Source organism: Cetorhinus maximus, chromosome 21 (assembly GCF_964194155.1).
Source record: "Cetorhinus maximus chromosome 21, sCetMax3.hap1.1, whole genome shotgun sequence".
Lineage (NCBI taxonomy): Eukaryota > Metazoa > Chordata > Chondrichthyes > Lamniformes > Cetorhinidae > Cetorhinus > Cetorhinus maximus.
The window spans coordinates 10668459-10685309 of record NC_135899.1 but is presented as its reverse complement, the minus strand read 5'-3'; the positions used below and the strand labels follow the sequence as shown (position 1 = coordinate 10685309).

The 16851-nt window shown below is 48.3% G+C and overlaps 2 protein-coding genes across 3 annotated transcripts in view; both read left to right on the top strand.

Moving 5' to 3' along the window:
* LOC144695670 (uncharacterized) overlaps positions 1–16851 on the top strand; it is a 278313-nt gene that overhangs the window by 145255 nt on the left and 116207 nt on the right. The window lies entirely within an intron of this gene.
* Positions 2540–16443, top strand: LOC144695657 (zinc-binding protein A33-like). Of its 2 annotated transcripts, XM_078566581.1 has the most exons (7): positions 2540–3057; positions 3162–3257; positions 3373–3606; positions 4470–4492; positions 4597–4709; positions 14964–15083; positions 15344–16443. In XM_078566581.1, the coding sequence occupies exons 1-7, from the start codon at positions 2638–2640 to the stop codon at positions 15895–15897; spliced, it is 1560 nt and encodes a 519-aa protein (XP_078422707.1). In that variant the 5' UTR covers positions 2540–2637; the 3' UTR covers positions 15898–16443. The 2 variants fall into 2 exon arrangements, with proteins under 2 accessions (XP_078422707.1, XP_078422709.1); XM_078566583.1 differs by lacking the exon at positions 14964–15083.

The window sequence follows — 16851 nt, the reverse complement described above, 5'->3', positions numbered from 1 at the left end:
ACCCTTACTCCAGTCAGAAGGCTTTAGAAAAGAGCGAAGGTTTGGATAAAGCACTTCAGGTTGACACAGGCCCAATGACTGGGATAGACGGACGAGTGGCAGCTGTAAGTTAATTGATAAATGTTTGAGTGAAGGAGTTTGGGGATAACAATGAGGAGTGTGAGCATGCACTCAAGGAGAACATGTAAAACCTTGTGTATGAAGTAAGGGAGCCAGAGCTTCGAATACACAATTAACCGCAGGTGTGAATTCAGATGAATGCACAGTAATAAAGGCCAATAGCATTATCAATAGATTTTACTAATGGAAGAGCTATGAGGCATTTAGGCCAAGGTAACGCAGAGTAGTGCGCCGATATCAGTATCCCATTATAGCAAAGATATTAAATACATGGAGAACGAACAGCTTGAATTCATCAGATTAGCTGAGCAGTTATAAACTATGGGGATTATTTTTACTGAAGCAAAGAATGCTGTGGAGATTGAATATCTCCTTGATAAATTTGATATTTTGAAGGGCGGAAAGCCATTGGCACTGTCTGCAGATTCGGTGACCTGCTTGCTCCATGTAATTCCCAGTCTTCACTCAGAGAATTATTCAACTAGAGGAATGCCACAATGGGCGTCTGAGGTCAATACACACTGAAGAGTGACAACTGGGTGAAGTTTGAAACGCATGAAGACAACAGGGCTATTGAGAGGCGGCTGTGAGAATAGATTCAGCCTTCTACAGCGACGAGTGGACACACACAGACACATGCAAACAGCAGAATGGCCTCTCTGTGCACGGCTCTGTAGGAGGTTTCAAACTACTCGACGCTTCTTTCATTAACGTAACAAATATAAATTTAATTTTGACAGGTAAAGAAGCTGCGATATTTCACCCTCGAGCAGTGAGGGAAGATTTAACAAAGGAGTTCGACGTTTTGAGGCTTTTGATACAGTTAACAAGGAGAATCACTTTCCGCTCGCTTGACCAGCACTAAACAGAAAGATACCTGATTTAAGACAATTGACAAAGAGCCAACGGTAAGATTATTATTATAATTATTTTATTGTGCGGTGTGTTATGGCAATTTGGAATGCGCCACCTGAAAGAGCGCTGGAAGCAGATTCAGTAATAAACTATCAGAAGGGGAGTTGGCCAATGCTTGAGAAAAAAAATCAGAGACGTTGGGATTAGAAGACTAGTGGGAATGAATAGGACAGCTCATTCAAACAGCCAGTGTGGTCAAGGTGGCCCAAATGCCTTCCTTCTGGGCTATAAAAATCTGTGATAGTCAGTAGTTGGATGAATATACAAAGGCTAGACAATTCCGCTAGTGTGTGTGTGTCTGTGTGTGTGTGTGTGTGGGTATATATGTGTGTGTGTGTGTGCGCGTACGCGCGCGTGTGTCTGCCTATGTCCCTGTGTGTCTGCGTGTGTGTCTGGGTGTGTCTGTGCCCCTCTGTGTCTGTGTGTATGTGTGTGCATGTGTGTGTGTGTGTTCCATGTGTGTGTGTGTTCCATGTGTGTGTCTGTGTGTATAAGTGTGCATGTGTGTGTGTGTTCCATGTGTGTGTCTGTGTGTATATGTGTGTGCATGTGTGTGTGTGTTCCATGTGTGTGTCTGTGTGTATAAGTGTGCATGTGTGTGTGTTCCATGTGTGCACCTGTGTGTATGTGTGTGCATGTGTGTGTGTGTGTTCCATGTGTGTGTGTGTTCCATGTGTGTGTCTGTGTGTATAAGTGTGCATGTGTGTGTTCCATGTGTGTATCTGTGTGTATATGTGTGTGCATGTGTGTGTGTGTTCCATGTGTGTGTCTGTGTGTATATGTGTGTGTGTGTGTTCCATGTGTGTGTCTGTGTGTATATGTGTGCGTATTTGTGGAGAGAGGTGGTGCTAGGATGAGTCGGAGGGGGTAGGATGGGTGGGTTGCTTGTAAGGAGGGGACGGGGTTTCCCATCTTCCACCAGAGTTAAATCCAGCAGATATTGGATATCATAGTCCCTGAAATTCCACGGGGCGACTCCCGATCTGTTGCAGCAACGGCAGCGGTGGACCAGCGGCATTCCCTCCGCAGTAAAGCGGCGCAGTGGGCCTTTTCCATCACATCCTTAAATTTACCGCCTTGGCTAACAGCGGGAGTTTGGTGGTAGGGCCGCGGAATCATAGCTAGGCCTTTCCGCCTCTCAGCTCTCCGATTTCCCATCTCTCAGTCCATCCTTCCTCCCTATTCCTCGACAGCCCCGGCCAACTCGCTTTGGTAGACGTCAAATTACAGGCTGGCGAGCACAACGAACAGAACAAGATGGAACCGGGTCTAATTCAGTCTGCCGCATACATATACACATACCGCTCCGCCCCGGATATGCTGGTGTTGGAGAGACTATTTGTCATTCCATATATGGACAGAACGAAAGCCGCTGGTTACTGAGACACATCAGCTGCTTTATTCAGCCCACACGCAGGGGAAAATCGCGCGATAAAGTGCAATCCTTTTTCCTGACAATCATAACGAATGGCACACGCCTCAATCCCTCTACCAACAACTATTACTTCTGATAACATCACTAGAAATTGCGGATGCAGAGCTGAGAGTTGTGGATGCAGGAGGAGTGGATGTACAGTGAAGCAGGAACCGCTGGCGCCGAAAATGGCTTCGGGCCATACCACCCTGAGTTTGGAAAATGAACTGAACTGCCCCCTTTGCCTTCAGCTCTTATCGGATCCGGTTATATTGGGCTGCGGCCACGATTTCTGCCGGCAGTGCATCATGAAGCACTGGGAAAATGCGACCCAAGCGGCCTGCCCGGAATGCGGGCAGGTCTTCCAGGACAGGACCTTGAAGTCCAATCGCGCGCTGGGGAAGCTGGTCAAAAAGAGTCGGAACCACTCGCTGAATCTGAAACTGAGGGGTAACAAACCCTACTGCATCGAACACGAGGAGGAGCTGAAGCTGTTTTGTGAAACTGACAAGAAATTGATCTGTGTGATGTGCCTGGATAGGAGAGACGGACGGAGCCACAAAGCCCACAACTTTATGCTGATCAACGAAGCGGTTGAGATTTACAAGGTAAGCGAACAACGAAACACCCTTTCGCCGCCAAACTGCGGGATTTCCCAAAAGGCTAAGCCGCCGATGCCCGATCCCTCTAAGAATTTCGACTTTAATTGCAGGAGAAAATGAAGGTGAGCCTGAATACCCTGAAACAGAAGAAGTCCTATTACCAAGAGTTCGAATTTAAACAACAGGAAAAGATCACAGAGATCAAGGTAAATGTCCCAGTGTCCTCCCGAGTCGCTTGACTCTGGGTTCGCTTTCAGTCTGACCCTTCGAATTGGCGAGTGCTGATCACGGTTCGCCTCTCTTTTGTGCATTTGTTTGTAGGACCAATCGAATAAGCTGCAGTCCCACATCACAACCGAGTTTTCTAAAATGCGCAGCGTCCTGGACGAAAAGCAGCAGAATTTGTTCATTGACCTCACGAAGCAGGAAGGCGACGTCTTGAGCAGGATGGAGGCAAACCTTCGGAAAATCCAAGACAATTTAAACCGCACTCAGCAAATGCTATCAAACGTGCAGAAACGATTAGAACATCAAGACGTCTACACCATGCTGAAGGTGAGCAGCCCGATGGGCCAGTCATTTGACAAACGTCTCAAAAAGACACCATTGCTCGCCCGCTGACCCGCTTATTCCTCTGGCCCTCTGACCGCCCAGCCCAAGTAACCCCCCCACACCCCTCACCAACCCCCCAACCCTCACCACCCCCCCCCCCCGCCCCTCACGTGCCCCCCCGCCCCTCACCCCCTCACCCCCACCTCACACACCGACTTCGCCATAGTTACGGCAGATCGGAAGGACCTCGGCGCAAGTACTTAGGCAGGTTTTGTTGCATAGTCCCGAGAATTGCCCAAAGTAATTTATTCTCTGTTCGACCGCGTTTTTCCTATTTATTGTGGTTGCCTTATCATTCACTGTAAGCCTAATCTGGCCGCAACGTCTGCAGGATATCTGATTGCCTAGATACTGGACTTTAGAACAGATGAAATAGGAGCAGGAGCATACGACATTCGGCCCTTCGAGCCCGCTTCTCCACTTAATGAGATGATGACTGCCACACCATTTTCCTGCACTATCCCCGGATTCATTGACGTTTTTATGATGTAGAAACCTATCGTTCTCAGTGTTGAAACATTTAGCGTCGGTGAATAATGATTGGCCCCCTTTACCCTACCACGGCATCGAACGAGTTCACTCCTACCTGCCTTGGATTGGGTAGGGTGGGCTAAATCGAATGGGAGACAGACACACAGAAGGCTCTACGTGGGATTATTTGAGAATGCCTGGCCTATTTAAATGACACGAGAGAGTTTGCCACGTTTCTATTGAATCCCACCCTTTCCCGTGCATGTGATTTCCAGTCGGATGTAACTTTACACCTATCTTCTGTGAGCTGAAACCCCATTTTATTTTGCTTTTAGGAACCTCCACTGGACGAGAAGAGGTATGACACGTTCTTCAAAGGAATTCCATAGAACAATTAAGGAAGACATTGAAAGTGCTTTTGCTGTGCATATTGCAATGTTAACTCTTTCATGCTTCCTTCAGTGCTGAAGACGATTATCAGCCTACCATAGCAGAAGGCAATCTGCCTATCGGAATATTCCAAGGTCCAGTCCAGTATAGAGTTTGGAAACAAGTAATAGACGTAATAAGCCCTGGTAAGGAAGTCTTTTTGTACCCATAAAATCTTCAGTGAGTATAACCACCCGATCGATATGAGGCGCTTCAATTTGAAAATGAACAATACTCTGAAATTCCGTAGCGCCACCAGAAGTCTCCCGCCCTAACCGCTGTGGGAAAACGCCCTGACAATGGGCGTTAAGCGTGGAAAACTGTAATTTCGGCCCTTTGCCTCGGGCTAATGTCAAGCTGACACTCAACCTATACAGGTGGCCAAATGGAGTTCGATCGCAGGTCAGCCAATGATCTCAATGAGTGGCGAGGGGGCTAAATGGTCAGCTGCTGTTCCTATAGGGTGGTCGCCCCATGGGTTTCAGGTTCAGAGAGTTCAAACGTTTATCCATCATTGGCACACGCCCTGGATGAGAGATCCGGGACAATGCTGCAGGGCACTGCATAGACTCAACAGAGTAAGGGAGCCCAGGGGGTATTTCAGTAAGGAATGGCTAGCGGGCATCCTTGAGTGTTTGAACAGCCCACTGCAGAATGGAAAGGGGTGAGCGAATGTGTAAAACACAGGGTGAAATAATTTCTTCTGAAATGACGGGTGTGCAGATTAAAAGCAGATCCCTGTGATGTACTGTTCTACAAATGGAACATGTCCTGTTGCTTCCTGCCCGAAAATGCCGGAATCACATTTCACTGTTCTGGAGTAACTTTTTCTCGGTAACCTGGCAGTGAAGACAAGAATCAAAATTACTTTCTGGGTGATTGTTTAAATCAGCGTTTCCGTTAAACATTCTATCACTTCTGCGATTGTCATCGCATCACCAATGAAATGCCAATGTGCCAATGAATTGTTCCTCATACCTATCTGGTGGAAAGGCTTCTGTTAACAATATCACGCTGGGGCGATTTCCGATGCTTGTTAGTTTTCTCACATTGTTGAATACTGGCAGGACAGAGTACATAAGATGATCTGCAATTAGAACTGTGCGGAGGGTAAGTATAAATGAAGCACGTTCAGAGGACACAGCTATGAGAATAATTCTCCCCCAGCCCATTAGGGAAGCTGCCCCGCCTCCCCCCCCCCCCCCACCCCGCCCCTCCCTTTAGCCGTTCCCTCGCTGCGATTGCCTTCGCCAGAACTGACCAGAATATTGGCGGCCAAATCCCCAGCGGTGGGGTCCTTTGTAAAATTCGTTCATTGGATGTGGGTATTGCTGGCACGATCAGAATTTATTCTCCAGCACTAATTTCTATCAGAATGTGGTGGTGAGCAGCCGTCTTGAAGTGCCAATCCATGTGGTGTAGGAACACCCACAGTGCTGTTAGGAAGGGAGTTCCAGGATTTTGAAGGAACGGTGAAATATTTCCAAGGCAGGATGATGTGTGGATCGGGGGACGGTGTGGGGACGGGGCGGGCGGCAGGCTGGAATTCGCAGGTGTTGGTGTTCCCATTCCCTATTCTCCCAGGTGTGGATTTGGAAGGAACTGTCAAAGGAGCCTCGGAGAATCGCTGCTGTGCATCTTGCATCTGCCGTCCCAATTTCCCCTCCTGCCGGCAGCCCTTGAAATGGCAACTGTTTGGTTCTGGAGAGAGGCCAGCCTGAAAATTGAAATAAGACGGGTGAGCCAAAACCTTAATGGGCCTTTGCAAGCGTGTCTGTAACTGGTCGGGCACCTCCGGTCAATAATCCCACCCAAGTTAAAGCGTTCTCATGGCGCCTTGTTTGAAGCTATTTGTTCTGTCGTATTGAATTGAGCATTGGGAAAATGTGATCAGGAATACAACCCCAAGCATCAGTCTCTTAGTTCTGGTTTGAAAATGTGGCTTCGAAATTCGGAAGGTACTATTCCGGTTCCAAAAATTGCTTCAATACCGGAGATAACCGCTTAAAAATGATTTTTTTACCCATTCCAAATTCAGGGAGATCCGGACCATTGCACTTTTCCAATGCAGTTACAGACGCAGGAAAGGAATGGTGGAAGCAAATCATCTCCTAGGACATTATTAATTGAAAGCGGGGCTAATCGTTAATATTTATCATGCAACTCTGCCGCTCCCTGGAGCTATCTTTAACATTGGGCTGTGGTGTCGTGGGGCGATATTGAACTAAGTGCCGTTAGGCACGGTGCCTAAATTTCCTTTCCATTGTGTCTAATGAAATTGAAAGTCAGCCTGGTGTGCCCTGAGTGATGAATCCGATATCGCCCGTTGTATACCAGGCGAGAACCCCATAAGGTCGGGCCAAACGCCAGCTTTGCATCCCGCCCAAAGTTTGTCTCAGTTGACCTATTTTGGAATAAAATTGGTATGGGCGCAAAACTAATGTCGGACGCGACCTCCCCAGATCCCCATTGGTCGCGTGAGTTAAAGTTGCTCCCTGGTGGCTGTTGCCCTGTTAGTTTTCTTTCATCCTAAGGTCCCCCATCCCCTTTCGTTCTCCCTGTTCGATTCGTTCTGTGGTCGCTATCCCATGACCTTATTCCTTTGATCTCATGTCAATGGAACTGAATATTGGACGGAGAGTGAGACGGGTGCCCCCTGCAATACCGCTCGCTTTGCGCTATCGACCATGATGACTTTCTACCTCTTTGCTTGGGAAGGAGAGGGCAGGAAGGAATTAGGCCCAACTGTCACTCCTCACTGCCCTGGACCCTGTTAGGTTTGGTTCTTCAGTTAGAAGCAGCAGGGCAATTCCCCACGGACTGAATTCACCCATGAGGAATGACCCCATTCAGTGAAATAGCGGACGCTACCAATCACTTCCTGGCTGTCAGGAAAACTGGCGAAAATGGCAAGGAGCGGCTGTAAACTCTCCTAAGCAGAAAAAGGCTGTCAACATATTTAAAAAAAGAACAGGTCTTGGAAATTTGAAGTTAAAGTTGATTTTTTTTTGCAAATACAGGGCAGTATATGAAACGAGAACCCATAGGTTAGCGTTTTGGATGCAGGCCCTTTTCCATAACTGGAATGAATAACATAAGCGCACCTTTCGTAGGACTGAACAAAATGGACATTGGAGGGGACAATAGATAAAAGCCAACAGCCACTTGCTTTGAATTGTTATCGGAAGGGGGCAGTTAAAATATGAGGCGTGTCTTACAAGGTTGCATAAGGAGCGAAATTATTATGGAGTTAATGGTTGTGGCAGGAATGGACGACAGAGAATTGCCGCCAGATTCTCACCCCGCCCGAGCTCCTTCTCGTGACTTCAAGTTGCTGTCGTCCATTTTAGTGCCGGGGCCTGTGCCCCGTTTCATCCTTAGTGTGTGGGTCAGAGAGTGAGGGGCATTGGGAGGTGAAGAGGATGTAAGGACTGCATAAAAAAGAATGAATCATGTAATGAAACAGGCACGGGAGAAATACACAGTAAAATAGGAATGAACAAAGATTGGAATTTGTTCGGATCATGGAAAAGATGGAATATAGAATACTGCTCAGCTGGTTTATAAGGTTGCTTGGAATCACACTGGAAGAAAAGTCAGGAACGGTGTCATGGAGGTAGGGGTGGGAGTCAACAATAGTTATTTTTAATTTGAATGTGGCCCTATAACTGGCGGCTTCTGCATATTATTTATTCAACCTGATAGTCCTTTCTACTGAGATCCGTTTTAAATTTACCAGAGTTGTCAATTTGGCTTTTTCAATCTGCTCCCTGTTAAACTGTCCAACCTCTTCCCGGATTGAGAAATCCAGCAGTTTTGATGAGGAGGTAGCCATCAGGAACAGTAGTTTTACGACTACGCACGAAGTTGAAAATCTGACCCATTATCTTGACTTGGAAGGAACAGGAGATCGGGCGCGAAAGGGGGTAACCCACCGACTACCGCAAGTTTTCTGCTGGCTTCGACTGTAATTGACCCCCTTCCTCGCCCTCCCTCCCCCCACTTCTCCCCCCTACCTCTCTCCTCCACTTCCCTCCAACACACACCCCCTCCCCAACTCCTCCCCCTCCCTCCCCCCACTCCTGCCCCTCCTTCTCCCCACTCCTCCCCCTCCCTCCCCCACACCTCTCCACCCATCCCCTTCCCTGTCCCCCACCCCTCCTGCCCTCTCCCCTACCCCTCCTCCCCTCTCCACCTACCTCTTCCCACCTCCATCTTCCCTTCCTCCTCTCCCCTTTCCCCCTCCCTCCTCCCGTTTCCCCCTCACTCCTCCCGTTCCCCCCTCCTCCCCCTCCCTTCCCCTCCCTCCTCCCCCTCCCTTCCCCTCCCTCCTCCCCTCCCTTCCCCTCCCTCCTCCCCTCCCTCCTCCCCCTCCCCTCCCTCCTCCTCCCTCTGCCCCTTCCCTCCCTCCTCCCTCCTCCCTCCTCCTATCTCCTACCCTCTTCCCCCTCCCGCCCCCTCTCCCGCCTCCCTCTCCCGCCACTCTCTCCCTCCTCCCTCTCCCTCCTCCACCTCCCTCCTCTCCTCTCCTTTCCTCCCCTCCTTTCCTCCCCCTCCTTCCTTCCCCTCCCTCCTCTCCGTCCTTCCCCCTCCTCCCCCTCCCACTCCCTCCGCCCCTCCCCCTCCCCCAACAGTTCCACGATTTATTCCTACATACTGAGGAAATAGTACCTTAACTTCGGAATTGAGTATATGAGGCTGCTGTTTCGATATAAATTAATGACTCGTATGTTGGAATCCGGAGGAACATTTCAAAATGTGCCAATGATTACAGAACTTGGTGGCGTGGCAAACAGTGAAGGTGATACCAATCGACTGCAAAAGAACATGAATAGGCTAGAAGAATGGGCAGAAAATTGGTAGACGGAATTTAATTCAGATAACTGTGAGGTGATGCATTTTGGCAAAATGGATAGGAAAAGACAATGGAGACTTAATGGCACAGTTCAGCCCACTGGGACACCGCGACAAAGGGGTCTTTGTGAAAGTGGCAGGACACATTGACAGAGTTGTCAGCAAATCAAATGTGATATTGGGCTCCGTAAATAGGGGTATTGGGCGCCAAAACATGGAAGTTATGCCTAGCGTTTATGAAATTTGGGTTGGGCCGTAACTAGAGTAATGCGTCCAGTTCGAGTCACCATACTTTAGGAGCGATGTGAAAGTCCGTGAGAGGGCGCAGAGGAGAATAACCAGAATGGTGCCAGGGTGGAGGGATTCTAGCTACATCGTTGTTAATGTCGTGTCAATTACACTGTTCATTGATGTTATGTGAATTACATTGTTAAAGTTCGTTAATGCCAATTACATTGTTAAAGTTAAGAGAAACAGGTGATAGGCATTAGTGGTATCTGAGCACACATAAATAGGTGCCCCACCAGGGGCTGTTGACTGCGTCTTATTTTTTTGATTTTAGTTTACTTTATTGGTTTTGTTTTTATTAACAAAAGAGTCTATAAATAGGGGATAGCTGCGACGCTGGGGGAATGGAAGAAGAGTTGTGAGACTGGTCAGCTTAATAAACTCTCTCAATAAATAAGAGCTCGGCGTCTTGGTTTAAGCTCCACCAATCAGCTAGGATCCTACTAACAAAGGTTAGGTTGGAGAAGCTAGAGTTGTTGTCCTTGAAGCAAAGGAGATTGAAGGAAGATTTGATACAGGTGTACACGATTATGATAGGTCATGGTAAGGTAGTCAAGGAAGCTTTGCCCAGTGGCTGATAGTATAACGGCTAAGCAACACAGGTTTAAGATTTTAGTCAAGAGATGCAGTGTAGATGTGAGCTAACACATTTTTAGGCAGCGAGTGGTAATAACCAGGAGCTCGCTGTCTATGAGGGTGTTGGAAACAGAGACAAACAAGGATTTGCAATGAAATTTGGATGATCACGAGAAAAATAAACTTGCAGGGCCACAGGAATATGTCAGGAGAATGGAACTGACTGCATTGCTCTACAGAGAGCGGGCATGGAGTCGGTGGACTGAATAGCCCCTTTCCATGCCGCAAAGACTCTATGGCGAAATGAATATCAGAATAACAACAGAAATAAATTTCTGTTGGCCATTTGAAAATGATGTGAGAAGAGCTGATTGGACAGGTGTTGGTCTTGCTTCAGTCTCCATTGAAAGGTGCCAGAACTATCTGGTGGGCGGGTACACTAGTGGAGTGAACCGGGGGGAAAAATACAACTTGACGGCGGCAACAACATTGGCGATACTAATTTGACCACCACCTCTACCATTCAATCGCTTATCCAAAGCCAATGCACTGGGACATTGGGCAGGGTGTACATGAGCTCCCGAAATGCTAGCGGCACTTTACACCCAGTCCGGAGTTGCATTTCGCCCTCCACTGGTCCATCCGAGGGAGGAAAGAGCATGAAAGGAGTGTCCGTTGGTGGCATTTTCCCTTTCTCTCCAGCTGTCTAAGAACCTGTTCGTCCTCCCGTCCTCAGTTAAATTTGATCCGTCTTAGAGGGGTTCCCTTATCTTGGAGCTTCCGGACACTAACCAAAACTTTAACCTATCTTTTTTCTTTTCAGACGCTGAAGGACCTGATTGGCTGAATTCTCCTCCTGGTGGCAGGTTAGCGGCTGGGCGGGGCTAGCACCCGGCCACGCAATTACACCGCTAACCTGCTGAACTTTGATCCCTCATTGGCCTTGCAGAATGGTTAGGGGCTCTAATTCCCATCCTCATTAAGTTGCTGCTCCGGTGGCCGAGGAGAGTTGGTTGTTGTGGCAACCTTTAAAAAGCTGCAGCTCTTTGAGAAGAGCCTGGCTGGTCTGCAGGAAGTAGATTTGCAGGGATCTATTGTAAGAATGTTAGCCTCGGGTTGAGGTGGGTGGTGCGGGAAGGCGCTAGTAGAGTGAAAGTCTGGCAGATCCTCAAAAAGCATTTGCTCAACCTCCGCCATTTGAGGTTCAGAGCAGGAAGTGTTATATGGTAAGAGTGTAGTTCTGGGAGTTGAAAATAAAGAACGTTGGCGTGTACTAATTTTTAACCCAGCTGGCGGCAAACTGACGATATCACATTAATCGATCGTTTTACGACTGTTTTCCGTGGAGAGTAAAATCGGGTGGGGTTTAAGATTCGCCTTCGATCCCCTCAAATTCGCCCACTGAGCGAAATGGGGGCTTTGGGAGGGGTGGGGAGACGGTCACGTTAAACTTAACCCTTTGCAGTATAAGCACCATCACGCTAAGAGGTACTAGAGAGTGCAGCGAGGCGTTGAACTTTCCTAAAAGGATGACCAATGTAAGTTGGAACCTAGTGCCTAATTCTTTGCTGGAGAGTTGGCTCGCCTGCTTTATTCTGATACTTTTCCACCGTCATTAGCCGGATTTCAGAAATGGTCATTTATGCAAAGTGAAACCCTGGAAACTCTTTCGAGTTATCAACAGTCACAGATTGCAACTCTTTCGAGTACAATCACAGTTCTTGGTTTCCGGGAGTGGGACATGAACCCACAACCCTCTGATTCAAAGGCGAGGGTGCTATGAACTGAGCCACAGCTGACACCTCTTGAAACCCTGGAAGCACCATGTGAACTCAGATAGCCTTAATCACTAGGGGTATCACATTGAAAGGGACAATGTGCATGCACCTATCATCCTCATGCGAAGCAGGCACACGTCAGCAGCGAACTTCCTCCTGCAACGCTAACTCTTAAAAGCACCGCCCCCAACCACACCCCCCCACCCCCACCCCCCCACCCCCACCCCCACCCCCCCATTCCCCACCACACCCCCCATCCCCCACCCCACCCCCACATCCCAATGCCTCTCCTGTACGTGTCTCTATCCTTCGCATGTGCACTCGTGCTATTCAACATTGATGCTTCTCTCTTGTTGAATTTCTTTGTTGGTGGTTATGCGCCACCCTGCCCTTTGTTGGGGATGGCGCTTTTCACGGCCACCGGACGCCTCAACGCGTTTTACAGCCGATTGCGTGGGGGCAGTAGGCAGTCAGAAGTAATGGTAAACAGGGTGAGGGTTGTAACCTTTGCTTGATTGCTGCTTTTCTGAGTAAAGGTGACTTGGTGACGCAGAACTCTTTTGCGTGTGTAATTGCAATATTTAAGCCTTTGCATTGTGTCAGAATAGCAGGAGTAGAGAGAAATCGGACATTGGCAGCGTCGGGCGGGGTGGGGGTGGGGGTGGACGGTATGGAGAGAGAACAGGAAGGTGTGAAGTTACTTTATTTATTGTAAATTCCGGATTGTCAGTCCGGTTCTTTCCCAGGATGCTGACTGTCCTGTTTCACGCCTTCTCGCTTCCTGCAGAGCCTTCTCTCATATAATAAACACAGGGAGTGCTGGAAAACCTCAGCAGAGAAATAGAGGATACAGTGCGAGTCCAATATGACCCTTCTTCGGAACACGCGCTGTGGGGATCGAAGTACCTTCTTCCCCTCCCTTCGAGTTCACGCCTCATCTTCCCGAAACAGCCCTACCGCCATTCGGACGTACTGTAAACTCCAGCGATTGACAACGGTACTAGAGACCTTCTCTGGACTATGTCACAGGGCTTTCCGAGTAAACTCAAAGGGTAGTTCAGGATTGCTATAGCAGAGGGGAGCCATAATGACTTGTGGGCAAAGTGAAATTAATCTTCAGGTGTAGCAGCAGGAGTTTCTCTGCAATTCGGCATTTGCCTGTATAAATGAATGGTGTTTGGATTGGGAGTTAGATGAAATGGAAGGCTTCATGAGCAATGTATACCAGATTCATGTAAATAATGTGAAATGGTTTGGGCGCATGCTAAAGAGGAATGGCTGTACTTCTGCGGGATTATCTGAGGTACATCTTTATATTGGTTCAGTTTAAGCAGCAGCAACTATCATTGTTCCATTTCACCCCTAAACTGCCTGTAAACGGGCACTAAATGAAAGTAAAATTCAGCCTACCGCGTCTGATCCAGAAAAAATTGGTTTTACTTCCAAGGCTGTGTTGGTTTAACGGCAAGCGATGTGCAGAGAGGCCACCAGATGACCGGAAGGCGGCACCAGGAGAACACATGGGGATTCTAACTCTTTTCCCTTTGGGAAGCAGGTGGAAATTCTTTCCGTGATTCCTAGGGATGAACTTTCAGCTTTGGCGGGAGCTGAAAACTGGCGCTATCGGCCAGCTCGCCCGTTGCCCAGGCCGCTGGATTCGGAACTGGGTTGCAGTACAATGTTAGCCTCCTTGGTCCCTCCGAGTCCTCTTGTTAAAACATCTTCAGCCGCATCAGCCAACTGGGCTCCAATTTTAACACGCTCGATTCTTTTATCAAACATGTGCGATATTAACCCACGCAGTCCCAGGCTGGATACGCCCTTAGCTCAATTTGGGAGGCGGTAGGACGCTGCGATTAACTGCAATGGCACTGGGAGGTGGAGATAGAAAATTAGGCTGCAGCCGTCTTGCTATCAAGAGACCCCGACTGAAATAGCGCTTCTGTGAACTTGGTGTGATTAGGGGAAAGTCCGTGGACTCGTTAGTGGGGAATGGTAACTTGATTGGGGCACCAAATGGCCAATCAGGGGTTCACCAGCACCAGTTAGTTCTTCCCGAAGAAGAGATAAGAAATGTTTACACATCTCTCACTCTTGACTTCCAGCTGCTTTGGTGGGTGTCAGCCTGCCGACAGCTGCCAAAACCTGAACCAGCTACTGGTGATAGAAGCTTTAAAATATCAGTCACTCCGACCCCCAGTAAGGTTGATGCTCCCCTTGTAGAATGATGTGAACTATGTGTCTCTTTTTATCCACCTTAACTGCTGTACGGAATGCCTAAGGCTTCCAACCCTTGCATTAGTGAGTGACATTCATGCAATACATTTTTCCAACTTTGTGCTTCCGCTAGGGAGCCTTGCGTAGGTAAGGAATTTCATGAAGATTTCCAAATTATGCCGAGGCCCTAGATCCCAATATTACCGCCTTTAATTGCCTAACCAGATGGCCACATCCACCATTGACTGCCCCAAGGGAATGCATTGAAAGACGTTACGACTCTCCGGCATGGAGCCTGCTCCTTTCACGTTGTCTATATAACTCCAACCCCGGTACGAAGCGTATTTTATATGTGCTCGGGCGATCCTTGAGATTTTACAAGAAAACCCCGGGCCACGGTTCAATTGCATTAAGAGGTTGTGAGCTCGGCGCAAGCTCCTAGCAGTAAGCTCTGAGCACGAGTTTGAAAGCACAGTTCCTTTCGGGAGGCACACTCGGCGGTCTGACTCCGGTCCACCGTTTTACCTCGCACTGTGCGAACTCAGATGAACTCAGCTTCCAAAAGAAGCCCGGATTTGGAGCCACAGGGGAGAAGTTGCGTTTAAGCCGCTGATGTTAACAAGAAACGTGAATTACACTTTGCAATAAAAATGATTATTTTTAATTTCTTGCTCCGTTATTCTATAGATTATAAATATGCAGGCTGCTCTGAACCAGCCAGTAGCCCTACTTCCCGAACTGATGCGAGCGAAGACACGCCAAGGAAACGCTCCTTTAAAAATAGCACGGAAGAGAATAACAGAAAATGTAATAAATTATATATCGATATAATCTATTGTAATAGATAGCAAGGATCTATGTAGTTTTTCGAACTTGTCTTGGCGGGATTTTTCACTCCAATATCTCGGGTTCTAAAGCGCCGAGGTTCCTTCAAGAGCCGTCATCAAATTATAACGTTAAATCGCCGCATGCAGCATTCTAGAAACTGTCCTAAAATTGTTGACATGCTTTCAAATGACCCCTTTTCTGATCGTGCGTTTCCCTCTTTTTTTTGTTTCACTTGTCAGTTCCAACCTATCTGACCTTGAATGCGAACACAGCTCACCCCCGGCTCCTCCTGTCCGAAGACCTGACCGTCGTGACCTATGGAGACATGAAGCAGGACGTCAAGGACAACGCGGAGAGGTTCGACACCTGCGTCTGCGTCCTGGGCTCCGAGGCGTTCACCTCCGGGAAGCACTACTGGGAGGTGCAAGTGGGCTCCAAAACTGAGTGGGATTTGGGCGTGGTCAAGGAGTCCATCAGCCGGAAGGGCCACACCACAGCGACACCGGAATCCGGCTACTGGATTGTGTGGCTGAGAAATGGGAACGAGTACAAGGCGACCACCGTGCCTCGAACGCGCTTGAACGTGCCTAAGAAGCCCAGAGCCATCGGGGTGTACCTGGACTATGAGGGCGGGCAGGTGTCGTTTTACAACGTGGAAAACATGTCCCATCTCTACACTTTCATTGACATTTTCAGCGGGAGACTCTTCCCTTACTTCAGTCCCGGTATCAATGACGACGGAGAAAACGCGGAACCCCTCAGAATCCTCCCAGTCAGGTGTCACGAGGAATAATATGATTTTTATTTTGTTTTTACCAAGATTTGTCCTTCTTAAGGCCAGATGATCTTTATTACTTAAATATTTTGCCGTTTTTTCTTTCTTTCACCTGAGCATCCTGTATGTTGAATTGTAGATTGGTTCCTAATCAGTGCCTAACTGCAACATAGCTTCACGCTCCTGGGTTGGCACCGTGACTGCACCAGGCTCCATATTCTGATCCACTGAGTCAATGGTTGCATGTATCCCCTGAGCAATGGACAACACCAGTTGGGTAGGCGAGGCCATAGCGACTTCGGAATGGCACTTCAGTAAAGACAAGCACCCTCGGCGCGGCTCTGCGGCCCGTATCTCCTCTCCCTTTATAATGCAGTTGGACTGTTGCTCAGGCGGTTTCAATCGCTTTTCTGGAGACAGGGCCTGTAAGGAGGATTGTACCGGTGGCAGGGCATAGTGATAAAGCGGGTAGTAGAGAGTTTTAGCTTCATCAGCAGAGGCGCTGAAGCACTAGGGGCAGTAGCAAGGCCACTGGACTAGTAATCCAGGCACCCATTTTAATGCCCTGGGGCATGGGTTCAAATCCCACCATGGCAGCTGGTGGAATTTAAATTTAAAGTCAGCCTCAGTAAGAATGACCATGCGACCGTTGTTGATTGAGTAAAAACCCCATCTGGTTGACTAATGTCCTTTTGGGAAGGAAATCTGCCACCCTTACCTGGTCTGGCTGACATGTGACTCCAGACCCACAGCAATGTGGTTGACTCTGATATGACTCAGTTCAAGGGTACTTAAGCATGGGCAGCAAATGCTGGCCTTGCCAGCGCTGTCCACGACCCACGAAAGAATAAATTAAAAATAAAGAAAGCTTGGTAGTTATGCTAAACTTGTATAGAGCTTTGGTTGGGCCAGAACTAGAGTGTTGCGTCCAGATTTACGACAATTTAGGAAGGACGCGAGTGCCCTTGATCG